Source organism: Hemitrygon akajei, chromosome 2 (assembly GCF_048418815.1).
Source record: "Hemitrygon akajei chromosome 2, sHemAka1.3, whole genome shotgun sequence".
In the NCBI taxonomy this organism is placed as follows: Eukaryota; Metazoa; Chordata; class Chondrichthyes; order Myliobatiformes; family Dasyatidae; genus Hemitrygon; species Hemitrygon akajei.
Window position 1 is genome coordinate 168,128,067 of NC_133125.1, and position 27,918 is coordinate 168,155,984.

At 44.7% G+C, this 27,918-nt stretch overlaps 1 protein-coding gene across 1 annotated transcript in view; it reads left to right on the forward strand.

Moving 5' to 3' along the window:
* The first annotated feature begins 2,173 nt into the window (after positions 1 to 2,173).
* LOC140721377 (macrophage mannose receptor 1-like) overlaps positions 2,174 to 27,918 on the forward strand; it is a 34,474-nt gene continuing 8,729 nt past the window's right edge. Inside the window, exons 1-3 of the mRNA XM_073036223.1 lie at positions 2,174 to 2,546; positions 22,396 to 22,467; positions 25,920 to 25,991. Of these exons, the coding sequence (XP_072892324.1) occupies positions 2,174 to 2,546; positions 22,396 to 22,467; positions 25,920 to 25,991 (517 nt within the window). The remainder of the gene's footprint in view (positions 2,547 to 22,395; positions 22,468 to 25,919; positions 25,992 to 27,918) is intronic.

Genomic DNA, 27,918 nt, shown 5'->3' on the forward strand with positions numbered 1-27,918 from the left:
GGCATTGTGATGGGTTCCTCCTCCTCATTAGGTTTCCTGGCTTTTTCGTCGGCCCTTTTAAGGACCCGATTGATTTCCTTTACCTTGTAGCCATTCTGTAGAAACATCAAGCATAATCATCCTATTTCCTTGTGGAGTCTCTTTGGGACTGAAATAGTTTTCGCACGGTTACAGGATTCCCTGTGAATGCAGAGCAGTGTATTTCGGACTGACGGTGCACGGTGGAAATCTGCATCAAGGAGCACAGAAAGTGTATTTGTTTGGGTTAGCTGGAAAAATTGGGGCTAGCAGAATATTGCATTCACAATGGCCGTAGGATTGACTTTGTCGGCACAAAACTACTGTGCTACACCAGTGGGTTTTGGGACTGCCTGGTGAAGGAAGCTATTGAAATAAAACTAGAGGAAAAGAATTTTAACAAAGGCAAAGGTCTCGCTTTAAGTAAGAAGTGAAATTGGATTGTAATGATTTAGATTAATGATTTATGATTTAATGATTAAATCATTAATGATTTAATGATTAATGATTTAGATGAAGGGATTAAAAGTAACATTAGCAAATTTGCTGATGACACAAAGCTGGGTGGCAGTGTGAAATGTCAGGAAGATGTTATGAGAATGCAGGGTGACTTGGACAGGTTGGGTGAGTGGCCAAATGTATGGCAGATGCAGTTTAATGTGGATAAATGTGAGGTTATCCACTTTGGTGCCAAGAACAGGAAGGCAGATTACTATCTAAATGGAGTCAAGTTAGGAAAAGGGGAAGTACAATGAGATCTAGGTGTTCTTGTACATCAGTCAATAAAAACAAGCATGCAGGTACAGTAGGCAGTGAAGAAAGCTAATGGCATGCTGGCTTTTATAACAAGAGGAATTGAGTATAGGAGTAAAGAGGTCCTTCTGCAGCTGTACAGGGCCCTGGTGAGACCTCACCTGGAGTATTGTGTGCAGTTTTGGTCTCCAAATTTGAGGAAGGACATTCTTGCTATTGAGGGAGTGCAGCGTAGGTTCACAAAGTTAATTCCCGGAATGGCGGGACTGTCATATGTTGAAAGATTGGAGCGACTGTGTTTGTATACACTGGAATTTAGAAGGATGAGAGGGGATCTGATTGAAACATATAAGATTATTAAGGGATTGGACACACTGGAGGCTGGAAGCATGTTCCTGCTGATGGGTGAGTCCAGAACTAGAGGCCACAGTTTAAGAATAAGGGGTAGGCCATTGAGAACAGAGATGCGGAAAAACTTTTTCACCCAGAGAGTGGTGGATATGTGGAATGCTCTGCCCCAGAAGGCAGTGGAGGCCAAGTCTCTGGATGCATTCAAGAGAGAGTTAGATAGAGCTCTTATAGATAGCGGGGTCAAGGGATATGGGGAGAGGGCAGGAATGGGGTACTGATTGTGTATGATCAGCCATGATCACAGTGAATGGTGGTGCTGGCTAGAAGGGCTGAATGGCCTACTCCTGCACCTACTGTCTATTGTCTATTGTAAACAAGGTGGGACAGTAGAAACCTGATTGGATACGGACTAACCAATCAGGAGGGATAGACAACAGGGGTATAAATACCACCAGACTAGACCTGCCCAGGCATCATCCCTGATGAAAATGGCAGAGTTTGTCATCTAAACGTCAATTAAAATGGATACCACCTGGCTGGAAGCCCGAGGAGAATTTATATACCGGGAAAGCACTAAATCCTTTTTCATACAGTACATATTCCAGTCCTGATGTAAGGTCTCAGCTTGAAATATTGATTGTTTATTCCTCTTCACAGATACTGCCTGATCTGCTGAGTTCCTCCAGCACTTTGTCTTTGTTAGAGGGTAAGATATTTAAAGGGGACGTGAGAGACATGATTTTCTGGCAGGAATGAACTGCCAGAGGAAGTGGTAGAGTTGGGTACAATGACAGCATTTAAAAGATATTTAGACAGGTGCATGGGTAGGAAGGGGTAGGGACATGGGACAAATATTGGTAAATGGACTAACTCTGGAAGACACCTTGAGTGGCATGGATGAGTTGGGCAAAAGGGCCTGTTCCCGTGGTGTACAACTCCATAAGTCTACAGTTCATGATCTCCTCCTCTTTCTCCATGTAGTTTCTTAGCACGAGAAACTACTGAGCTCCTATCGTGGGCTGTAGATTGAACTGGTTTTCCTTTTTAAACAATGTCTCAAGGCCCGTCCCAGATGAGTGAATCTGCAGGGCGGGAATATCACCGGATACAGGAGCCAAAGAACTGGACTGAGGCCTGGGATTACTGCCGAAGTGTCTTCACGGATCTGGCCAGCGTCCGGAATCTGGAGGAGTGGGAGGAAGTTTCCCGTTACGCACAGCAAGGGGAGTGGATCGGACTTCACAACGACAACCTGACCTCCAGTGTATGGAAGTGGACTACCGGGGAGGTATTTAATTATTCCAACTGGGAACCCTGGAAACCACAAGAACTCAGCACCAGCTCCCTCAGCTGCGTTTACACGAGCACGAATCAATGGTTCAACGCAGACTGCGATATCCCGCTGTCCTTCATTTGTCACAAAGGTATCTGTTATGGTTTGCAACTTCTGTACTTTTGTAACTGGAGACTGTTGTCATGGAAATCCCAGGAGATCAGCACTTTCTGAGGTACTCAAACCACCCTATCTGGCACCAACAATCATTCCACGGTCAAAGTCACGTTTCTTCCCACATTCTGATGTTTAGTCTGAACAACAACAAAACCTCTTGACCATGCTTTTGTGCGTTGAGTTGCTGCCACATGATTGGCTGATAATATGTTTGCATTATCAAACAGGTGCACAAGTGTACCTAATAATGTGGCCACTGAGTGTACCAATCAAATCATTGTATAGTGCATTGAGCTAGAATATGGTAAGCCAATAACACTACAGAATAAAGTGTAGATGTTACCAAAAGTGCGAAGTGCAGGTAGACAATAAAGTGCAAGATCATAACAAGCTCCAGGCTTCTTATTTCATTCCCCACCCCCACACTCATGCACCTTTCCCTCCTCGCCCCCACCTAGTTTCACCTGTCACCTGTTAAGCTGTACTCCAGCTTATTCTGGTTTCTGCCCCTTCCTTTCTAGTCCTGATGAAGGGTTTCAGCCTGAAACATTGACCGTTTATATCCCTCCACAGATTCTGCCCAAGTTCCTCCAGCATTTTGTGTTTGTTCCTCAAGATTTTTGGTATCTGCAGAATCTCTTGTGTTTCTATTATTAGCAAGGGGGTTGTGATTAACCAGGTAATGTGAGATTGAGTGATGTGCATCACCCTGTGATAATCCTTCCCTCTCTCCGCAGAACTGCCTCTGAGCCAGCTGTCAACATATCAGCAAGAGCAGAGACCCAAACTATTCTCCGTGACATTTTGCACCAAAAAAAAACCTCCACCGCCACTGTTATCTTCTAACGCCATCATCCAACCATCTGTGGATCTGAGAGTCAGGTATTAGTTATAGAGTCATGCAGATAAAAAAAAGCACAGGCCCTTCAGCCCACAACTCCCATGCTGACCATCCAATAACATCTCCTCTAATCTCATTTATCCTGATGATTCAAGAGCTCAGCAACATACCATTAACTGTAGTGAGGGTCTCAGCTTCCAACACACTCTCAGGCAGTGCGTTCCTGGTCCTGCTGTGGATAAAAATAACTCTTCCTCCGATCCCCTATGGGCCCCTTACCTTACCTATGAGCTCTAGTTGTAGATATCTCTGCTTTAGAGAGGTGACTTAATAGAGGTGTGTAAGATGCTAAGAGGTGTAAAGAGAGTGAACAGCCAGTGCCTTATTCCCAGTGCAAAAATGGCTGATAAAGAGATAATCAGAACCAGGTTTAATATCACCAGCATGTGTCATGAAATTTGTAAACTTTACAGCAGCAGTACAATGATAAATAAACTGATAAATAAATAGAGGCAAAAAACTGAATTTCAGTAACGATATATGTGTTTAATAAGTGAAGTTTAAAAAGTAGTGCAAAAAATACAAAAATAACAAAGTAGTGAGGTGGTATTCATGGGTCCAATGTCCATTCAGGAATCGGATGGCAGAGGGAAGTAGCTGTTCCTGAATTGCTGAGTGTGTGCCTTCAGGCTTCTGTACCTCCTTCCCAATGGTAACAATGAGAAGAGGAGCCATCCGGGGGGTTAAGGGTCCTTAATGACGGACGTCTCATTCCTAAGGCACCGATCCTTGAGGATATCTTGGATACTACTGAGATATAATATTAAGGAGATTGGAGGAAAGTATAGCTGGGATGTCAGACATAGGATTTTTTACTCAGAGAGTGGTAATTGTATGGAATGCCCTGCCAGGGGTGGTTGTAGAGGCAGACACATTAGGCATATTTAAGAGTCTCAGATAGACACATGATGAAAGAAAAATGGAGGGCTATGTGGGAGGGTAGTGTTAGATTGATCTTGCAGTAGTGTAACTGGTCAGCTGGAGGGCCTGTACTCTGCAGTACTGTCCTATGTTTCTTCTTGTCCACCCTGTCATATGGTAGGTAGTCTGAGGTAGTACTCGGGATTTTCAGTCGGTTCAAGATCCTTCCAGCAGTGGGGAAGAAGCTGTTGTTGAACCTGGAAGTGTGGGTCTTCAGGCTCCTGTACCTCCTGCCAGGTGGCAGCATTGAGAAGAGAGCATGGGCCAAATATGTGGGGCGGTGGGGGGGATAGATCCCTGATCATGGATGTTGCCTCCCTGCGACATTTCCTAGTGTAGATTTTGTTGATGTTGGGGAGAGCTGAACTTGTGATGGAACTGGCTGAGTTCACCATTTCATGTAGCCTCTTACATTCCCATGCCTTGTAGCTTCCATACCAGGCAGTGATGCAACGGGTCATAATACTTACAGAATCACAATCAGAACCAGGTTTATTATCACTGACTTATGTCGTGTAATTTGTTGTTTTGTGCCAGCAGTACAGGACAATGCATAAAAACATCTACAATTAAAATGAATAAAAACAAATATATAGTGCAATAGTTCAGACAGCCTTTGACAAGGTGCCACTCGTGAGGCTGCTTAACAAAATAAGAGCTCATGGTATTACAGGAAGGACACTTGAATGGATAGAAGATTGGCTGACTGGCAATGGGCAAAGAGTGCTAATAAAGGCCCTGATCGTGTGGATAGTCAGAGGCTTTTTCCCAGAGATGGAATGGCTAACACGAGAGGGCACAGTTTTAAGGTGCTTGGAAGTTGGTACAGAGGAGTTGTCAGGGGTAAATTTTTTACGCAAAGAGCGGTGAGTGTGTGGAATGGGCTGCCAGCAATGGTGGTGGAGGCGGATACGATAGGGACTTTTAAGGGACTCCTGGATAGGTAGATGGAGCTTAGAAAAATAGAGGGCTATGGGTAACCCTAGGTAATTTCTAAAGTACGTACATGTTTGGCACAGAATTGTTGGCCAAAGGGCCTGTATTGTGACGTAGGTTTTCTATGTTTCTAAAGGGACCTTTTCTGGTTGGCTGCTAGTGGCTAGTGGCTAGCGGTATACCGCAGGGGTCAGGGGTCGGTGTTGTGACCACTTCTTTTCTTGTTATATGTCACTGCTTTGGATGACGGAATTGATGCCTTTGTGGCCACGTTTGCAGATGGTACAAAGATAGGTGGCGGGGCAGGGAATGTTGAGGAAGCAGGAGAACGGGCATAGAAGTGGTAGATGGAATATTGTGTAGGGAAGTGGTCATGCACTTTGGTAGATGGAAAAAAGACATAGATTATTTTCCAGTGGGGAGAAAATTCTAAACTCAGGTGCAACAGGACTTAGGAGTCCTCATGCAGGATTCCTCAAAAGTTGACTTGCAGGTTGAGTTGGTAGGTCACTGATGCCTGTAACCGGGAAAACCTGTTCAGTGGTTAGCTAGGGTAGAGAACTCACTTCATTATAGCGTGAAGTGGGCAGTAGGAAGCTGAATTACTGGAAGAATGCGTTGATGGGTATAGGTGGGAAGAGATTGATGGAAGGAGTTACAATGATAGGGAGAGAGCAATGCACTGAAAACTAGGATAGAACTATTTAAAACATGGCCATTGTTTCATCAGGAGCCAGGGGACACAGTGGTGTTGCTGCCAATTCATCCTCAGAGTAGATAAATTATAGGGAAATGAATGGACGTGTGTGAGAGAGAGAGTAAATTATCAGGAGAACAGAACTATCTGACTGTCTGGCAAATCTCAACTCTATCTTATGGTCTTATGGTCTACCTTTGACCAAGTGATGTGGACATCACCTGTAAAGCTGCATCACTGCTTGGTATGGAAATTGCATTGTGTTGGACAGGAAGGATCTACAACCGGTAGTCAGAACTGCCCAATGCAGCACTGGCACCAGCATACCCACCAAAAAGGACATGGAGTTTAGAGATAAATGGGCCAAACGTCATGAAGGATCCCACCTACCCTGTCCATGGACTGTTTGCCCCACTCCGATCAGGGAGGAGGCTACACAGCAACCACACCAGGACAACCAGACTCAAAAACAGTTACTTTCCTCAAGCAGTAAGGCTGATCAACACCTCCACCCACTAACTCCACCACTACTTTATTATTTCCCATCAGTGACCCTTTGCACAGCCTAGCGTCACTTCATGGACATACAATCAATCTACTTGCATAAGCTATCTTATATTTTTATATTTAATGAGTTTCTTTTTATTATTATTGTGTTCTTTATCTTCTGTGTTTTTGTTTTGTGCTGCATCAGATCCAGAATAGCAACTATTTCATTCTCTTGTACACTTGTACTGGAGATGGCATTAAACAAATTGAATCCTGAATCTTGTAAAGCCTGGAATTGTTGCCTGTTGATAACTTTCCCTGTGCTAAGGAAGTTAAGGAACGCTGGCCTTCATCAGTCAGGGCATGGAATAAAGGAGCTGAGATATGTTGCAGTTGTATAAGATGTTTGTGAGTTTGCACTTGAAGTATTGAAACATAGAAACATAGAAAACCTACAGGACAATACAGGCCTTTCAGCCCACAATACTGTGTCAAACACGTACTTACTTTAGAAATTACACAGGGTTACCCATAGCCCTCTAACTTTCTAAGCTGCATGTACCTATCCAGGAGTCTCTTAAAAGACCCTATCGTTTCCACCTCCACCACCATTGCCGGTAGCCCATTCTATGCGCTCACCACTCTCTGTGTAAAAAACTTACGCCTGATATCTAATCTTTACCTACTTCCAAGAACCTTAAAACTGTGCCCTCTCGTGGTACCATTTCATCCCTGGGAAAAGCCTCTGACTATCTACATGATCAATGCCTTTTATCATCTTATACACCTCTATCAGGTCACCTCTCATCCTCTGTCGCTCCAAGGAGAAAAGTCCAAGTTCACTCAACCTATTCTCATAAGGCATGCTCTCCAATCCAGGCAACATCCTTGTAAATCTCCTCTGCACCCTTTCTATAGATTCCACATCCTTCCTGTAGTGAGGTGGCCAGAACTGAGCACAGTACTCCAAGTAGGGTCTGACCAGGGTCCTATATAGCTGTAACATTACCTCTCAGCTCTTAAACTCAATTCCATGGTTGATGAGGGCCAATGCACCGTATACCTTCCTAACCACAGAGTCAACCTGTGCAGCAGCTTTGAGTGTCCTATGGACTCGGACCCCAAGATCCCTCTGATCCTCCACACTGCCAAGAGTCTTACCATTAATACTATATTCTGCCATCATATTTGACCTATCAAAATGAACTACCTCACACTTATTTGGCACTTCTCAGCCCATTTTTGCATCATATCGTTGTCCCGCTGTAACTACTGACAGCCCTCCACACTATCCACAACACTCCCAACCTTTGTGTCATCAGAAAATTTACTAACCCATCCCTCCACTTCCTCATCCAGGTCATTTATAAAAATCATGAAGAGAAGGGGTTCCAGTACAGATCCCTGAGGCACACCACTGGTCACCGACCTCCATGCAGATTATGACCTGTCTACAACCACTCTTTGCTTTCTGTGGGTAAGCCAATTCTGGATCCAAAAATCAAGGTCCCCTTGGATCCCATATCTCCTTACTTTCTCAATAAGCCTTGCATGGGGTACCTTATCAAATGCTTTGCTGAAATCTATATACACTACATCTACTGCTCTACCTTCATCAATGTGTTTAGTCACATCCTCAAAAATATTCAATCAGGCTCGTAAGGTATGACCTACCTTTGACAAAGCCATGCTGACCATTCTTAATCACATTATGCTTCTCCAAATGTTCACTAATCCTGCTTCTCAGGATCTTTTCTATCAACTTACCAACCACTGAAGTAAGACTCAAGGGTCTCTAATTTCCTGGGCTATCTCTACTCCCATTCTTGAATAAGGGAACAACATCTGCAACCCTTCAAACCTCTGGAACCTCTTACATCCCCATTGATGATGCAAAGATCATTGCCTGAGGCTCAGCAATCTCCTCCCTCACCTCCCACAGTAGCCTGGAGTATATCTCGTCTGGTCCCAGAGACTTATCCAACCTACAGTTGCCAAGATCCTTTTCCATAGTGAATACTGAAGCAAAGCATTCATTAAGTACCTCTGCTATCTCCTCTGGTTCCGTATACATTTTTCCACTGTCACATTTGATTGGTCCAATTCTCTCACATCTTATCCTCTTGCTCTTCACATACTTGTAGAATGCCTTGGGGTTTTCCTTAATTCTGTCCACCAAGGCCTTCTCATGGCCCCTTCTGGCTCTCCTAATTTCATTCTTAAACTCCTTCCTGCTAGTCTTATAATCTTCTAGATCTCTATCATTACCTAGTTTTTTGAACCTTTTGTAAGCTTTTCTTCTTGACTAGATTTTCAGCAGCCTTTGTACACCCCGGTTCCATCCTTTCTCCGTCTCATTGGAATGTACAATGCAGAACTTCACACAAATATCCCTGAACATTTGCCACATTTCTGCCGTACTACAGGGACTCAAGAGTCTGAATTATAGGGAGAACTTGAGCAGGTTGGAATGTTATTCCTTGGAGTCTGTGGAGTGATCTTATGGAATCTCGAGGGAATAGGTTAAGGCTGAAATAAGAACATGAGGGGGATTTTCTTCACCCAGGGGGTGGTGAGAGTGTGGAATGAGCTGCCAGTGGAAGTGGTGGATTTAGGTTCGATATTTAAGAGAAGTTTGGATAAGTACATGGATGGGATGGGTATGGAGGGCTCTGGTCCAGGTGCAGGTGATGGGTTTGGCATGGACTAGATGGGCTGAGGGGCCAGCTTCTGTGCAGTAGTGCTTTATGACTCTATGATAGGGTGAACACATACAGTTTTCTTCCCAGGGTTGGAGAATAAAGGACTGGAGGAGAAAGGTTTATGGTGAGAGGGCAAAGATTTAAAAGGGACCTGTGGGGTAACTTTTTCCACATAGAGGGTAGTGTATATATGGAATGATCTGCCTCAGAAAATATGAGAAGCAAGAACAAGAGGAACATTTAAAAGTTATTTGATCAGGTACGTGGGTACGAGAGATTTAAAGCGATCCAGGCTGAATGCAAGAAAATGGCACTGGCTTGGGCACCTTGGTCAGGGTGGACCAGTTAGATAGATAGATAGATAGATAGATAGATAGATAGATAGATAGATAGATAGATAGATAGATAGATAGATAGATAGATAGATAGATAGATAGATAGATAGATACTTTATTCATCCCCATGGGGAAATTCAACTTTTTTTCCAATGTCCCATACACTTGTTGTAGCAAAACTAATTACATACAATACTTAACTCAGTAAAAAAATATGATATGCATCTAAATCACTATCTCAAAAAGCATTAATAATAGCTTTTAAAAAGTTCTTAAGTCCTGGCGGTAGAATTGTAAAGCCTAATGGCATTGGGGAGTATTGACCTCTTCATCCTGTCTGAGGAGCATTGCATCGATAGTAACCTGTCGCTGAAACTGCTTCTCTGTCTCTGGATGGTGCTATGTAGAGGATGTTCAGAGTTATCCATAATTGACCGTAGCCTACTCAGCGCCCTTTGCTCAGCTACCGATGTTAAACTCTCCAGTACTTTGCCCACGACAGAGCCCGCCTTCCTTACCAGCTTATTAAGACGTGAGGCATCCCTCTTCTTAATGCTTCCTCCCCAACACGCCACCACAAAGAAGAGGGCGCTCTCCACAACTGATCTATAGAACATCTTCAGCATCTCACTACAGACATTGAATGACGCCAACCTTCTTAGGAAGTACAGTCGACTCTGTGCCTTCCTGCACAAGGCATCTGTGTTGGCAGTCCAGTCTAGCTTCTCGTCTAACTGTATTCCCAGATACTTGTAGGTCTTAACCTGCTCCACACATTCTCCATTAATGATCACTGGCTCCATATGAGGCCTAGATCTCCTAAAGTCCACCACCATCTCCTTGGTCTTGGTGATATTGAGACGCAGGTAGTTTGAGTTGCACCATATCACAAAGTCCTGTATCAGTTTCCTATACTCCTCCTCCTGTCCATTCCTAACACACCCCACTATGGCCGTGTCATCAGCGAACTTTTGCACATGGCAGGACTCCGAGTTATATTGGAAGTCTGATGTGTACAGGGTGAACAGGACCGGAGAGAGTACAGTTCCCTGCGGCGCCCCTGAGCTGCTTACCACCGTGTCAGACCTACAGTCTCCCAACCGCACATACTGAGGTCTATCTGTCAAGTAGTCCACTATCCAATCCACCATGTGAGAGTCTACTCCCATCTCCGTTAGTTTGTGCCTTAAGATCTTGGGCTGGATGGTGTTAAAGGCACTAGAGAAGTCAAGGAGTGTAATCCTCACAGCACAACTGACCCCATCTAGGTGAGAGAGTGATTTGTGCAGCAAATACGTGATAGCATCCTCCACTCCCACCTTCTCCTTATACGCAAACTGAAGAGGATCCTGGGCGTGCCTGGTTTGTGGCCTCAGATTCTGTATTATCAGCCGCTCCATGGTCTTCATCACGTGCGACGTCAAGGCAACAGGTCTGAAGTCATTCAACTCCTTTGGTTGTGGTTTCTTCGGTACCGGGACAATACAGGATGTTTTCCACTGTCTGGGTACTCTTCTCTGCTCCAGGCTCATGTTGAAGATGCGCTGTAGTGGTTCTCCCAGCTCAGTCGCACAGGCCCTCAGTAATCGTGGGGAAACTCCATCCGGTCCAGCCGCCTTGCTGGTACAGATCTTCCTCAGTTGACCTTCCACCTGTGCAGCCGTAATCCTGGGCGTGGGCAAGGTCTCCTGTGAGTGGCTATTTTCCTGTGAGGGAAGTAAGCCTGGTGTGGATTTCTGCGGTGAGGATGAGATTGAGCTGTCGAACCTGTTGAAGAAGTTGTTCAGCTGGTTCGCTTTCTCCACATCTCCACTTATGTTCGCCCCCCGCTTTGCACCGCATCCGGTGATGATCTTCATCCCATCCCACACCTCCTTCATGCTTTTTTTCTGCAGCTTTTGTTCTAACTTTCTCCTATACTGCTCCTTTGCCCCCCTTATCTGTACTCTGAGTTCCTTCTGAACTCTTTTAAGCTCCAACCGATCACCATCTTTAAAGGCCCTCTTCTTCTGGTTTAGGAGGCCTTTGATGTGACTAGTGATCCAGGGCTTATTATTGTGATAGCAGCGAACAGTTCTAACAGGGACAACTGCATCCACACAAAAGTTAATATCGAAAGGCCTATTTTTGTGCTGTATAACTCTATACACCTGAGCCTTTAACCTCACTGATGGGTCTGAAAGCAGAGGTGATTACTCTGTTTGTGAGTGTAATTTTGTAAAATACAGAATTCCCGAGTACAATAACCTGTGAGTAATTTCAGCCTGTCTCAACAGAACTGATGTCACTATCCACTGAGGCCCTGGCCTTGAATGCAGCACCAACCAGTGGATCAGGAACAGGTAAAGTCCTCTCCAACCTTCTCATTGGGAATAGCGGCTTCTCCATTTACAAGGATTTTGCAAGGCCTTCCAAAATGTTTGCTTTATTTACTTAGATAAGAACATAACAACAGGCCAACAGCCCATCAAGCCTGCTCCACCATGCAATAAGATCATGGCTGATCTGACCATGGATTCAGCTCCACCTACCTGCCTTTTCCCCATAAGTCTACTGCTATGCAAAAATCTATCTAACTGTGTCTTAAATATAACTAATGAGGTGGCCTCTACTTATTCCCTGTACAGAGAATTCCACAGGTCCACGACCCATTGGGAAATGCAGTTTTTACTTATCTCTGTCCTAAATCAATTCCTCTGAATCTTGAGGCTATATGCCCTAGTTCTAGTTTCACCGACCAGTGGAAACAACTTTCCTACCTATCTTACCTATCTGTTTTCTAATTTTATATAAGATCCTCTCTCATTCTGCCGAATTCCAGTGACTATGGTCCCAGGTGACTCAATCTCTCCTCATAGGCTAATCAAGAGAAAATCTGCAGACTCTGGAAATCCAAGCAACACACATAAAATGCAGGAAGAACTCAGCTGGCTGGGCATCATTGATGGAAAAGTACTAACAGTCAACGTTTTGGGCTGGGACCCTTCATCATGACTGGAAAAATAATAAGAAGTTAGAACAAGAAGTTGGAGGGAGAGGAGGAAGAAGTACGGGGTGGTAGATGTTAGGTGAATTCAAGACGTACAAAAAAGCTGGATGAACTCAGCAGGTCGAGCAGCATCTGTTGAAAGAAGCAGTCAACGTTTCAGGTCGAGACCCTTCGTCAGGACTAAAGAAGGAAAGACCCAAAACGTTGACTGCTCCTTTCAACGGATGCTGCCCGACCTGCTGAGTTCATCCAGCTTTTTTGTACGTCTTGATTTGACCACAGCATCTGCAGTGTACTTTGTGTTTACTGGATGATAGGTGAAACTGGGAGAGGGGCAGGGGTGAAGTAAAGAGCTGGGAAGCTGACAGGTGAAAGAGATAAAGAGCTGGGGAAGGGGGAATCTGATAGCAGAGGATAGATGACCATGGAGGAAAGGGAAGCGGGAGGTGCACCAGAGGGAGGTGATAGGCAGGTAAGAAGATGAGGTGAGAGGGGGAAACAGAAATGGGAATAGTGGAGGGGGTGAGCAATTACCAGAAGTTTGAGAAATCGATGTTCATGCCACCCAGATGGAATATAAGGTGTTGCTCTTCCAACCTGAGTGTGGCCTCATCGCGGCAGTAGACGAGGCCATGGAATGACATGTAGGAATGGGAATGAGAAGTAGAACTGAAGTGAGTGGCCACCAGGAGATCTGGCTTTTCCTGGCAGATGGAGCGTGGAAGTGCCAGGAAGGGGATCAGTGGGGAGGGATGAATGGACAAAGAAGTCACGTAGGGAGGAATCACTGCGGAAAGCAGAAAGGCGGGGGGGGGGGGGGGTGGTGAGGGAAAGATGTGCTTGGTGGTGGGATCCAGTTGAACGTGGCAGAAGTTATGGAGAATTATGTGCAGGACACGGAGGCTGCTGTGTGGTGGGTTAGGACAAGGAGGAACACTATCCCTGGTGCAGTGGGGAGAGGATGGGGAGCGTGCAGACGTGTGTGAAATGGAAGATGTGTGTGAGGGCAGCGTTGATGGTGGAGGAAGGAATGCCTCTTTGAAGTCAAAGGACACCTCATTAGTTCTAGAACAAAAAGCCTCATCATGAGAGAGGATGCAGTGAAGATGGAGGAGCTGAGAGAAGGGGATGGTACTTTTATAAGTGACAGGGTGGGAAGAGGTATAGTTCATGTAGCTATGAGAATCAGTGGGTTTGTAAAGGATATTTGGAGATAAACTGTCTCCAGAGATAGAGAAAGAAAGATCGAGGAAAGGGATCGAGGTGTCGGAAATGGATCAGGTGAATTTGAGAGCAGGGTGGAAGTTGGATGCAAAGTTGATGAAGTCGATGAATTCAGCATGGGTGCAGGAAGCAGCACCAATGCAGTCGTCGATGAAGTGGGGGAAAAGTTGTGGAGAGATATTAGTGTAGGCTTGGAACACAGACTGTTCCTTGTAGCCAACAAAAAGGCAGGCATAGCTGGGACCCACGTGGTTGTCCACGGCTACACCTTTGGTCTAGATGAAGTGGGGGGAGCCAAAGGAGAAATTGTTGAGAGTGAGGTCAAGTTCCATTAGGCGGAGGAGAGTAGTCGTGCAGGGGAACAGGTTGGTTCTGTTATGTAGAAAGAAGCAGAGAGGCCCTCCTGATTGGGGAATGGAGGTGTATAAGGAATGAACGTCCATGGTGAAAACTGAGAAGTTCAAGGCCAGGGAGCTTGAGGTCATTGAAAAGATCCAGAGCGCGTGAAGTGTTACGGATGTAGGTAGGAAGAGACTGAACCAGAGGAGATAAAACTGAGTCGAGGTATTCGGAAATAAGTTCTGTGGGGTAGGAATAAACAGAAACAATGGGTTTACCTGGACAGGCAGGTTTGTGGATCTTGGGTAGGAGGTAGAAACGGGTCATGCGAGGTATGGGAACAATGAGGTTGGTGGCAGTGGGTGGGAGATCCCCAGAGTTAGTAATGTCAGTGATGGTGTGGGAGGCAATGGCAGGGCCCATATTTCTATTTGTTGTCTGCATCAATGATACGGATGAGAATGCACAAGGCATGATTAGTAAAATTGCAGAGGACACTCACATACTGTCGGTTTCATAGACACTGAAGAAGGATGTCAAGTACTGCTGGAGATCTTTGTCAGCTGGCTAAGTGAGCTGAAGAATGGCAAATACAGTTTAGTACAGATAAGGGGTAGTTCTGTATTTTAGAGATGCAGGTAGGCAAGATTATGGGGAGGAGGTAGGAGGATGGCGTTAAGAGGGATAATAAACGGGACAAGCTCAGATAGGCATTTGTCGGTATGGGCTGAAGGGTGACTCTCACAGTGTAAGTCGAAGGGGTCATCAGTAGCATGAGGATTCGGTGTCAAAGAAGAAGCAGGCATGGAGTCAGAGGCATGGATGTTGCCTGCATGATCGACACAGTATTAGGCAAAGGGAGGATGTTGTGAAGCAGATGCTTCAGCAGTAACCAATTGAGTTGAATGGCCTTTTCCTGTTCTGTAAATGTCTCGTGCTAAAAATAAGCAGAGAAAAAAACATATAAAGGCAGCCTGCTAAGACACTCTTATCTTTCAGCAGATCTCCCCGAGACACTTACAAAGTCAGAACCAGAGGTCAAGCGGAATTATCCGCCTGTGTGGGAAGCGGGTGAGAATTATGTCATTGTGGTGTAGAGTGTTATTGTGATATACATTATCGGCCCAGTAAGTCCATGCTGACCGACCAACACTCATTTACACTAATCCAGTTTTCTTCTCCTCATATTCTCATCCACTCCTCCCAGATTTTATCACCCGCTCACTCACTCACTGCCTCATTTCTGCAGCCAATTAACTCACAGATCCACACCTCATTGGGATAGAACATAGAACAATACAGCACAAGAACAGGCCCTTCAGCCCACAGTGTCTGTGCCAAGCACAACACTGAGTTAAACAAAATCCCTTCTGCATGCACACGATGTCTCCATTCCCTGCCTACTCATGCGTCTATCTAACAGAGTTCTCAATGTCACTGTCGTATCTGCTTCCAGCACCACCTCTGACAGCCCATTCCAGGCAGCCCCCACTCTCTGTATTAAAAAACAAAATGACCCACACATTTCTGTTAAATTTTGTTCCTTTCATCTTAAATGTATGACTTCTAATAGTTGACATTTTCCACCCTGGGCAAAAAGATTCTGTTTACCGTCCCTGTGCCACCAGTAACTCGTAAACTTCTGTCAGCCTATGGGAAAACAACCCAAGTTTGTCCAACCTACAGCACAAACCCTGTAATCCAGGCAACATTCTTGTAAAATTCTGTACACTTTCCAAAGCCTCCACCTCCTTCCTGTTAGGGGATGAGGGAGGAAACTGGAGCAGCCAGAGGAAGACCGTACAGTCATGAGGAAAATATGCAACTCCATACAGACAGCTCTGGAGGGCAGGATCAAACCTGGGTCTCATGCCCCATGAGCAGGCTGTCCTTCTTTTTGTGCCACTTTGCCCTTTCTTCTGTCATTACGAATGCACCGATGTATTGGCCAAAATTCATTGGAAGATCTCAAAAACACTTTTCAGGATTTTCAAAGGAAGGGGAATGGAAGAAAATTGAAAACCAAAGCTTGGAGGCCTGAAGGCCTGGGATAAAATTGAAGGTTCTTAACAGAGAGACCTAGTCAAGATGGTCAGGAAATTCCTTACAAGACTGGGAAATCAAATACTATGAACTAGGGGGCATACAATTAGCAGAGAAGGCTTAAAGAAGGGGTTGAGGGGAAATGTCTTTGTGTAGAGTAGAATGAGAATCTGGAAAAGCTCCTCACCTGTATAAAGTACCTGGGTGGCCACAATATATGGAGCTCTCGAATGGGAGCTGGTATTTGGAAGTGAGTAAACATGGACACAGTGGGCTGAAGGGCCTCATAAATTGCTATCACTCAGCAATGAAATAAGAAAGAGAGAGGAAAGAAGTAACGAGGTCAAAGAACTTTTGGAAGTTTAACAAAGTACAGTGGTGTAACTAGTGGAGCTGCTACCTCAATGCTCCAGGGTAAGGGGTTCACTCCTGACCTTGGGTGCTATCTGTGTGGAGTTTGCAGGGTATTGGGACACTGTAAGTTGTGTGGGTGAGAGCAGAAACTGGGAGGATTTATGGGAATGTGGGATGAATAATAAATGGGATTCATCTAGGTTTAGTAAATGGGTCCCCAGAAACTCATTGGGCTATAGGGCCTGTTTCCATGCTTTGTCTGTCTAGACCTCTATGACAACAGGCGGTCAAAACATCTTAGGAGGGAACTACACAGTTGACATATTGTAACCTGAAGTATCGACTGTTTATTCCCCTCCATACCTGCTGCTGACCTGCTGAGCTCCTCCAGCATTTTGTGTGCGTTGCTCAAGATTTCCAGCATTTGCAGAACCTCGGGTTTCTGTTAAACATAAAGATAAGCTTTGTCATATGTACAGGGAAATACTGAAACATACCATGCAACGCATCATTGGCATCGATGACCAACACAGTCCGAGGATGCGCTGAGGGCAGCCCGCGAGTGTTGTCCTGCTTCCGGTGCTAACATACCATGTCCACAACAAACTCTAACGTGTGTACCTTTGGAAGGTGGGAGAATACTGGGGCACCCAGAGGAAACTCAAGCAGTCACAGAGAGAGCATATAAACTCCTTACAGACAGCAAAGGGAATTTCTCTGGCACTGAAATAGTATTACGCTAACCGCTAGACTATTATCTCTTTATCTGATCTCCCTCAAACAACCATGGACTCTCCTCACACAGTGAGCACCCAGCCCACCCAAGCATTGAGCGCAGGTAAACCCACCAGCTGGCCTCAGCAACCCTTTCCCCTTGCGTCAAGAGTAGCCTCCTTTGCCATTTTAATATTTTTTGTTTGGAACTGATAGCCTAGGGATAAGGTGCATGCTTTAGGGAAGACAGAGGTTGATTTGGGGTAGTCAGCACAGCTTATTCATTTAGTGATACAGTGCAGAACAGGCCCTTCTGGTTGACCATGACATGCTGCCCAGCAGCCCTGCTATTTAACCCTACCCTAATCACCAGTTAACTTACAATGACCAATGAAGTTACCAAGCAATCTGTCTTTGCACTGTGGGTGGAAACCGGAGCACCCAGAGGAAACCCACTCACACACGAGAAGGAATGTACAAACTTTCTTATGGAGGATGGTGGAACTGAACTCTGAACCCCGATGCATCCCGCTAACCTCTACTCTAACATGGCATTGTGCTTGGGAGGTCATGGCTGACAAACTTGATTGAGTTTTTTTGATGATTTGTACAGGAAGGTCAACAAGGGCAGGGGGTAGATGTGGTCTATATGGAAACATGAGAAAATCTGGAGATGCTGGAAATCCAAAGCAATGCACACAAAGTGCTGGAGGAAGTCAGCAGGTCAGGCAGAGTCTATGGAAAAGAGTAAACAGTCAATGTATTGAGCTGAAGACCCTTCATCAGGACTTGTGGATTTCAGCAAGGCCATTGACGGGGTTCTACATGGTTGGCTGTCCTGATCTAGAGAAAACTGGCCAATTGGGCACATGAATGGTTTGATGTTTGAAAGCAGGGTGTGATGCTGGAAGGTTGTTTGTTGGACTGGAGGCCTGTAATTAGTGGTGTGCCTCAGGGGTCAGAGTGGTGCCTATTGTTGCTCATCATCTTTGTCGATGATTTGGATAAGGATGAACAAGGCGTGGTTAGTAAGTTTGCAGATGGCACTAAAATCGGCGGTATGATGGACAGCGATTAAGGTTGTCAAAAATTACAGGTAGATCTTGATACGCTGGGTAAGTGGGCCAAGGAATGGCAAATGGAGTTTAATTCAGGTAAGTGTGAGGTTTTGCCTTTTGGAAAGTCAAATCAAGGTTTGGCTTTCACGGTAAAGAGCAAGGATCTGGTGAGTGTTATAGAACAGAGGGACCTTGGAGTACAAGTACCTGGTTCCCTGAACTTGGTGTCACAGGTAGATTGGGTGGTAAAGAAGACATTTGGGATGCTGGTCTTCATCAGTCAGGGTGCTGAGTGTAGAAGCTGAGATGTTGTAGTTGCATTTGTAGAAGATGTTTGTGAGGTTGCTCCTATAGTTTTGCGTTCAATTTTGTTCACCTTGCTGTAGGAAAGCTTCCATTAAGTTGGAAAGAGTGCAAAAAAAACTTCATGAGGATGTTGCCAGGGTTATCAAGATAGGCTGGGCAGATTAAGACTTTATTCCTTGGAGCATAGAACACTAAGGAGTGATCTTATAGAAACATATAGATTCATGAGCAGCATGGATAGGCTCAATATGCACAGGCTTTTCTCCCCACGGTTGAGGAATTATGAACTAGTGAGCACAGGCTTAGGGTGAGAGGGGAGAGATTTAATTGGAAACCTAGAGGTCACTTTTTTACGCCAAGGGTGTGTGCATGGAGGAATATGCCAGTGGAAGTCACATTGACAAGTTCATGGATAGGAAAGGTTTAGACGGGTCAAACATGAGGAAAAGGGAACTAGTTTTGGTGTGGTCCTGCTTTGGTGCTGTATGGCTCTGTGATTCTAAAACTGATGTAGATGAAGGATCTTGACCCAAAACATTGACTCCCCCTTCCCTAAATAGAGGCTTCCCGATCCGCTGCATTCCTCCAGCACATTGTGTGTTGCTCCAGATTCCAGAGTCTGCAGCGTCTCGTGACTCTAAACCTGTGCCCCTTTACAATTACGCCTTTCATTCCACATGAATGTCAGATGACAGGCCCAATGGCCTGTTAAACCATTCTCTCTTCCAGCAGAGTTCCCACTACCATCACTCAAACGTGAGTCAGTTAACGCTGTCAACTACATTTAACAGTGTGGAAGAGGGGGGAAATGAATCAGGTGTGAATCTGTGCTCTGCCTGCAGAAGGATAAGTAATCCTGAGTAGGTTGTCTCAGCCACAGTGCAACTGGACAAACGGTGAATGTGTCGGGAGGAAGTAAAGAAGTGGTCTGATTATTCCCTCCCTCTGTATTAAGGAGTGAACAGGTGGTCTGTGTTGAGGGTGGGAGCTGTACTTCAACACTAGGCTCTACCAGTGAGCCAAATGGCTATTTTCCTATCCAATATGTTCCACTTTATGAAGATTAAAATACAGCGTTGAATCAAGGCATAGAAATCTTGGAAAATGTGCCAGTAATAGGATTAATGGAAGATAAAGATTAGCTTTATTTGTCACATGCACATCAAAACATACAGTAAAAATCCTGACGAAGGGTCTCGGCCCGAAACGTCGACAGTGCTTCTGCTTATAGATGCTGCCTGGCCTGCTGTGTTCCACCAGCATTTTGTGTGTGTTGTTAGTAAAATGTGTTGTTTGCATCAAATCAAATCAGTGATGATTGTGCTGGGGCAGCCCACAAGTATCACCATGCTTCCAGTACCACATAGCATGCTCACAACTCAGAACTCTAAATACCTAAACCCAGAATTTGAGTTGTGGTGAGTGAAGGTATCCACACTGGTTCAGGAGCCTGATGGTTGTAGGGTAATAATTTCCCGGACCTTGTGATGTGGAACCTTGGGCTCCTGTACCTTCTGCAGCGAAATAAGAACATGGCCAGGATGGTGTCTCCTGCAATCTTAAGTGCTCTGTCTTCACAGAATTAATCAATTGATCTTAAAATCATTATCTAGGCTGCTTCATTGCCCCATTCCCCTTACTGTAAGGGGGAGGAGGGGGAAGAGATGCTGCATCTGTGCTTTGCCCGTGGATGAGTGAATAATCCTGTGCCGTCTGTATCAGCCGCAGTGCAATTCTACCTTCAAAGCACATTCCACTAAGTTATTTCCGATGAGCCACAATGAAATGAGTTGCACAGACAGACTGTAAAGTGCTGATGCAACCAGAAAACCTTTTTAGTACTATCAACCTGGGTTTGCATTTAATTTGTTTTATTTAATCGTTTGAATTTCAATTCCCAAGTGGTTGTGGTGGGATTTGAACTCTCATCGCTGCCTTCCGATGCTAGTCCAGCATCTTAACCAGTCTTGTACCAGAGTTCTCCTTGTGCACATTGGGATCATTTTTTTTAATTTCATGCTCTCGTCACACATCCAGCTCCTCGAATTCACAAGAAGTAAACCCCTTTCCCCACTTTATAATTTCTCGTTCCCCCCGCCACACATCTGGCTCAGCTACAGGCACCCAGTATGGTGAAGAGGAACATCGTAGAATGATGGAATCACACACCACCCAATTAAACTAATTGTGACCAATTAATCTACTAATCTTAGTAATGAGGAGACTGGAGCACCCAGGGGAAACCCACAAGTCACAGGGAGAACATATAAATTCCTTCCAGACAGCGATGGGGAGTCCTTGCTGATTTTTTTTGCCCATCTGCACTAATCTGATTTGCCCACATTGGAACCTTTTCCATCGACTGTATACCTTGCCTTTTATCTGTCTAAATGCCTCTTAAGCATAGTGATTGTATCACCTCCTCTGGCAGCATGTTCCAGATAACACACCCTCTCTGCGTATAAAAAAAATCCCTCAGATCCTCTTTAAGTTTCCTAACTCTCACCTCAGCCTCTGCTCTTTCATTTTAGATGCCCCTGCCATAAGAAAGAATCCTCTCAGATGCCTCTCAGAATTTTAGAATCATAACCTCATTATCGATCAGCCTTTTCCACTCCAGGAAGAACAAGTCCAGTCTGTCCATTTTCTCCCCACAGATGAATTCTCCAATCCAGGTCTCCTCTGCACTCACTCCAGTGCAACCACATCCTTCCTGTCGTGTGGTGATCAGAACTGTGCACAATGCTCCAAGTGTGGTCTAACCAGTGCTTTGTAATGTTGCGACACTACCCCTACCTTTATATTCTACCCCCCATCTATGAATGTTGCCTTCTTCACCAATCGACCTACATGAGTCTAAACGATGAGATGTGGCTTCCAACTTCCACCATCTTTGCCCCAGATATCAGTGCCTGATAACATCATCACCTCTGGTGCAAGGATCCTGCCAGGGATCTGGCTACTACTAAGTTTAATCTATCTATCTGTCTGTTTAGTTATTTATAGTCTTGCAGTTAGCCTTCTTTTGCACATTGGTTGTTTGGCAGTCCCTGTATAGTTTTTCATCGCCTCTATTGGAGCGCCATCATTGCGTAGCAGTTAGCGCGATGCTAAGACTGCTCTGGGTGTTGGAGTGTTTGGAGTTCAATTCCAACAGTAAGAAAGCTTGTATGTTCCTTCCCATCTGTGTGAGGGTAGCCTCCCACAGACCAAAGACATACTAATTAGTAGATTAATTGGTCATTGTAAATTGTCCTGTGACTCGACCTGGGTAAAGTTGGTGGGTTGCTAGGCAGCACGGCTCAGTGGGCCGAAGAGGCCTGTTCCTTACTGTATCAAATACATTTCTTCATTTTCCTGTGAACGCCTGCAAGAAAATGAATCTCCAGGTGGTATCTGGTGATGTATACGTACTTTGATGATAAATTTATTTTAACTTTGATCTTCGACAGAGAAGAGTAGAATACCCATGCCACGGTGGCACGGTAGGTAGAGCCGCTGCCTCTAGAGATCCAGGTTCAATCCCAAACTCCGGTGCTGTCTGTGTGGAGCTGGCATGCTCCTCTCTGCTACCATGTGGGTTTCCTTCAGCCGTTCCAGTTCCCTCCCATCTCCCATATCTGTATTGGAAACCAAGACTGGCATTGAGTATTTAACATGCAGCAGGTGCAGAGGGGCAAAGAGAGCAGGGAGCTGACAAGAGAGCTGGAAATGAAGTAATATTGGTTGGTTTCAGGTGATTGGGAACACCAGGTAGCCCGTACGTTCTAGAACATTCAATCAACAAAAATCAAACACTTCTTCTCTTTCAACAGGACAGCTGAAAGTGTCCATTACTACCAAACCCAATAGCTGGGCTGTGCAACCCACCAAAGCTTCAGATGCAGGTGAATATTTGACCTGCCCCTTGCAAAACAACCTGGAACATTAATGCTTAGCACAGGAGATGCTGGGAGTCTCGGGCATCACACACAAAACGCAATAGGAGCTCAGCAGTTCTGGCAGCAACTATGGAGGGAAATGAACAGTTGATGTTTCTGATCAAGGCCATTCATCAGGACTGGAAAGAATGGGGATAGAAGCCAGAATAATAGGTTGGGGGAGAGGGAGGAGCACAAGTTGGCAGGTGATAGGTGAGGGGAAAGATGGGTGTGTGGGGGTGGAGGGATGACATGAGAAGCTGGGAGGTGATAGGTAAAGGGAAGAAAAAGAAGGAATCTGTGGACCATGGGTGAAAGTGAACGAGGCTTTCTTTCTAGGTTGGTTTTCTTTCTACAGGTACTACCCAAATTACTGAATGTTCCCAATATTTTCTGTTTAGATCAGAACTTTATGCAGATAAAGTTCAATAAAGTGGAGTCTAGTGAGCTCATTGAAACAATCAATTCCAGTATGGAACAGATGGGCCAAATGGCCTGTAACTGTCATATTGGCCTGTAGAATTGGCACAGTGGCATAGTAGGTAGAACCACTTCCTCATGGTGCCAGAGACATGGCTTTGATCCCTTGGGCACTGTGTGTGTGGAGACTGCACCTTCTCCATGTGACAAAGTGGGATTCCTCCTGACTGTTCTGGTTTCCACCCACATCCCAATGGCATAGAGATTGGTGGGTTAATATGTCGCAATAAGATGCCCCTAATGTGATAGAGCTTGGTGAGTGGGTGAGAGGTCTGTGGGAACTGCAGGCATTTTGGGGAAGATTCAGTAGTTTGACTCCTGGGAGTGAAAAGAGGGTTGTCTTACAATAAAAGGTTGAATAGGTTTGGTCTATTCTCACTGGAGTTTAAAATAATGAGACGTGATGTTTTTCAAAAGGCAGTGGGACTAAACAGTCTTCAGAGATGTGTGGATTTGTGGGTAAGTTGCCCAAGTGTGTGGTGAACGGTAGAATCTGGGGAGAATTGATGGGAATGTGGGGACATGGGGAGAATTAAAAATTTGATTAATGTAGGATTAGTGTGAAGGGTTGTTGATGGTCAGCACCAATTACATTTCACATTATCTTTCCGCTACTTTTCATGTTAATGATAAACCTCTGGTTCAAATCCTGCCACAGTACCTGTGCAATATGACTCTTTCCTGGTTGGCTGCCAGTGACCAGTGGTGTTCTGCAGGGGTTGGTGTTGGGTCTGCTAGTTTTCACATTATATGCCAAAGATCTGGATGACAGAATTGAAGGTTCCGTGGCCAGGTTTGCGGACAATACAAAGATAGGTGGAAGGGCAGGCAGTGTTGAGGAAGCAGGGAGTTTACAGAAGGACATGGACAGATTAGGAGATTGGGCAAGCAGGTGGGAGATGGAATACAGTGTGGGGAAGTGTATGGTCATGCACTTTGGAAGAAGGAATTAAGGTTTAGACTGTTTTCTAAATTGGGGGTGAATTCAGAAGTTGGAGGTGCAAAGTGATCAGGAAGTCCTTGAGCAGGATTTCCATAAAAGTAACTTGCAGGTTGAGTCGGTAGTACGCAAGGCAAATGCAATGTTAGCATACATTTTGAGAGGACTGGAATACAAAAGCAAGGATGTGATGCTGAGGCTTTATAAGGCATTGCTTAGACCGCCCTTAGAGTACTGTGAACAGTTTTGGGCCCTAAGAAAGGATGTGCTTTCGCTGGAGAGGGGGTTCAGGACACTGATCCTGGGAATTGAAAGGTTAACATATGAGAAGTGTTTGATGACTCTGGACCTGTACTCATAGAAACATAGAAAATAGGTGCAGGGGTAGGCCATTCGGCCCTTCGAGCCTGCAGCACCATTCAGTATGATCATTGCTGATCATCCAACTCAGAACCCTGTACCTGCTTTCTCTCCATACCCCCTGATCCCTACTCACAGCTGTTTAGAAGAATGGAGTGGGTGGGAAACCTAGGGGATATTGAAAGGCCTAGAGTGGATGTGCGGAGAATGTTTCCGATAAAGGGAGAGCCTAGGAGCAGAGACCACAGCCTCAGAATAGAACGACATCCCGTAAGAACAAAGATGAAGATAGTGGTGAATCTGTGGAAATCACAGATAGCTGTGGAGGCCAAGGCATGGGGTATAGTTAGAGTGGAGGTTCATCAGCACTTAATTAGTCAGGGTATTGGAAGTTAGAGAGAAAAGGCAGGAAAATGGGATTGAGAGGGAAAATTTTTCAGCCATGATGCAATGGCAGAGCAGACTCAATGGACTATTTCAGTCCTGTGCAGTAGTCCCCCACCACCCCATACCAGATAGTAGTGCAGCCAGTTAAAATACCCTCCATAGTGCAGCTGTAGAAATTTGCGAGTGGTGACATACCAGATCTCCTCAAACTCCTAATGAAATATAGCTGCTATTGTGCCTTCTTTGTAATTGCATCGATATGCTCAGGAAGTAGATTAAATGCAGTTGATTTTTAAGTGAAGTATATTTAATTCTGAGGAGAAATTCTTTCAGAGATTGACAAATTACAACAGATTTGAAAACACAAGTGCTGTTCTTGCAAAACAGAAAGACATACCAATGGGTTGCAGATGAGTGTGTTGTCCATCACGGAAACCAAAGGCTGAGGAATGGACTTTGTATCATTCCCACCAATTCTGTCTGCCTTGGTTTTCTACAAGTTGGCATCATTGGTACATGATGCTTCTCAACTACATTCACAAGGCCAGGTGGATGGAATGTATAATTAAGCCAACGTGGACCTTCTTATTTCACTTAATTGTCTCATAGTTCAACTAGGCCTATGGGGATCTCATTGTTATCCTTGAGTAAGTCAAGGAGGTGAGTCAAGTGTTCTACTTAGAAGTTTAACTTAGTGACAACAAACTTCTTGAACTTTGGACAGTTTTTCTGCTGTGCTAAAAAGCAAAGGTCAGTAATTACACATACAAAAATGCTGGCGGAGTTCAGCAGGTCAGGGAATAAAGAGATGACATTTTAGGTTGAAGCCCTCATCAGGTCTGGTCTCAGCATGAAACATCAGCTCTTTATTCCTCTCCGTAGAAGCTGCCTGACCTGCTGAGTTCCTTCAGCATTTTGCATGTGTGACTCTGGATTTCTAGCGTTTACGGTCAGCAATAAGTCTTTTGGCGCTGTAAGTTGAATATCCATCACATTCCTGAACCTGATGGTGTGGGCCTTCAGGCTTCTGTACCTCCTACCTGATGGAAGCTGTGAGAAAAGGGAATGGCCCAGATGTTGGGGAATCCTTGATGAAAAATGCTGTCTTCTTCAGGCAGCACCTCTTGTCAATTGTGGGGAGGGGTGTGTCCATGATTGTCTGTGTACTATTGTGTCCCTGTGCATTGAAATTACTGTAGGACTTCTTTCTATTGCTGGACTCTCTCTGACTCTTTGACCCTTTTTTTAACAGAGCCTCTGGCAGCTCCTGTCTCTCGAGAAGGTGATACCTCAACTGATCGGGCCACAGACTCCTCAGAAACAGGTAGGTACAACAGCCTGGCCTTGAAACAACATAACTCAGGAATATTTTAGTCTCCAGGAATAACAATTTTCTAGGCTCTCAGAATCAAAAGCAAAAATCTTCAAACATCTTCCCACTCTGAGAAAACTTGACTGAAATTCAAATGGAGGTGAGGAGGAATTTCTTCAGCTAGAGGGTGGTGAATCTGTGGAAATCATTACCAGAGACAGCTGCGGAGGCCAAATTATTAGGTATATTCAAAATGAAGTATGAGTGTTTATGGTTACAGTAAGAGTGTTTATGGTTGCAGGGAGAAGGCAGGGAATGGGATTGAGAGAGAAAATAAATCAGCCATGATGGAATGGTGGAATAGACTCGATGGACCGAATGGCTTACTTTGATTCATATGTCTTATGATCTTATACATACCATAAGTATTTTAGTGTGGGAGGAATTTCTTCAGCCAGAGGATGCTGAATATGTGGAATTTGTTGCAGAGATTTGTAAGGGGGTTAATGGTTACCAAAAGATTACCAACAAGGTATAGAAAGGTGCAGAGCTTCAGAACACTGAGGTTAAACAAAACGTTTGCAGGCCATTCGGCCCCACAAACCTGCTCCAACATGCCATGTAATGCTGACCTACCCCAGGCTTCAGCTCTGTGCCAATTCCACATCACCCTCAATTCCCCTACTTTGACAAAAAGTTACAATTTGAATGACCCAACCTCCACTACTCCCCGGGATAGAGATTTCCAGAGATTCACCACCATCTGCAAGAAGAAGCAATTCCTATGTACCACACTTTGAAATGGCTGCCTCTTTGTCTTCTTGCCCCAAAGAAGAACAACATTTTAATTTGAGTTTGTCTGTGGGGTATCTGGTACGTAGACTCTAGCACAAACCAGTTGGGCTGAATGGCCGGTTACTGTCCTATAATTGAAATGGCTGTGTGTATCTGTGCTGTAAGCTTGAAGTCCTTTGAGGAAAACAAATTATGTCTTCCTGTGAGGGGGCTCATCTATTCATAAATCAGCAGAGAATGTTCAGCAGTAATAAACCCTGTTTTATAGTTAAAGTTGCATTTGTTGTCATTTGCAGAGGTACATTGAACTTTCAGTAGCATCACAAATGAATAGTATTAGAGACACAATGTTCACAAGGAAAGCAGTGTCCACTTTATTAGGTATGCCTGTGCACCTGCTCATTAATGCAAATATCTATTCAGCCAATCATGAGGCAGCAACTCAATGTGTGAGAGCATGCCAAGCTGGTCAGGTGGATCAGTTGTTGTTCAAAATGTGGAAGAACTTTGACTGTGGTATGATTGGAGGTACCCAATAAAGTGTTTATTGAGTGTAAATTAAAAATAAGTTGTTCATTTCTTTTAATTTATACAAAATTAAAGTAATTGGTAAAGGGATTAGAGGAGAGATGAGGAAAGTGAAATTGAAAATTGGTTTATTACTGTCATTTAGTATTGTACTTTGATAATAAAGGAGAGAGGTGAGGCCACCAATGTTTCTATCATCCTGGATGTCTGTGAAGAGTACAAATTTCAGGCTGTGTACATTCTCTGATAGTAAATGAACCTTTGAACCTTGAATCTTTGAAGTTTGAACTCACACTGAGGTACAGAGAAAGACTTTGTTTTACATGCCATCCATACAGACTGTTTACATTGAGGTAGTACAGGGGAATAAGCAATTACAGAATTCTGAATAATGTCTTACAATTACAGAGAAAGTGCAGTGCAGGTAGACAATAAGGTGCAAGACCATGACAAGGCTAGAGGGTCAAAAGACCATTGAATTGTACAAGAAGCCCATTCATAGTCTGATGATCATGGAGGGAAGCTGTCCATGAGTCAGGTGGTACAAATTTCCAGGCTTTTACATCTTCTGCTGGATGGGTGGGTGGGGAAGAGGGCATATCAGGGATCTTTGATT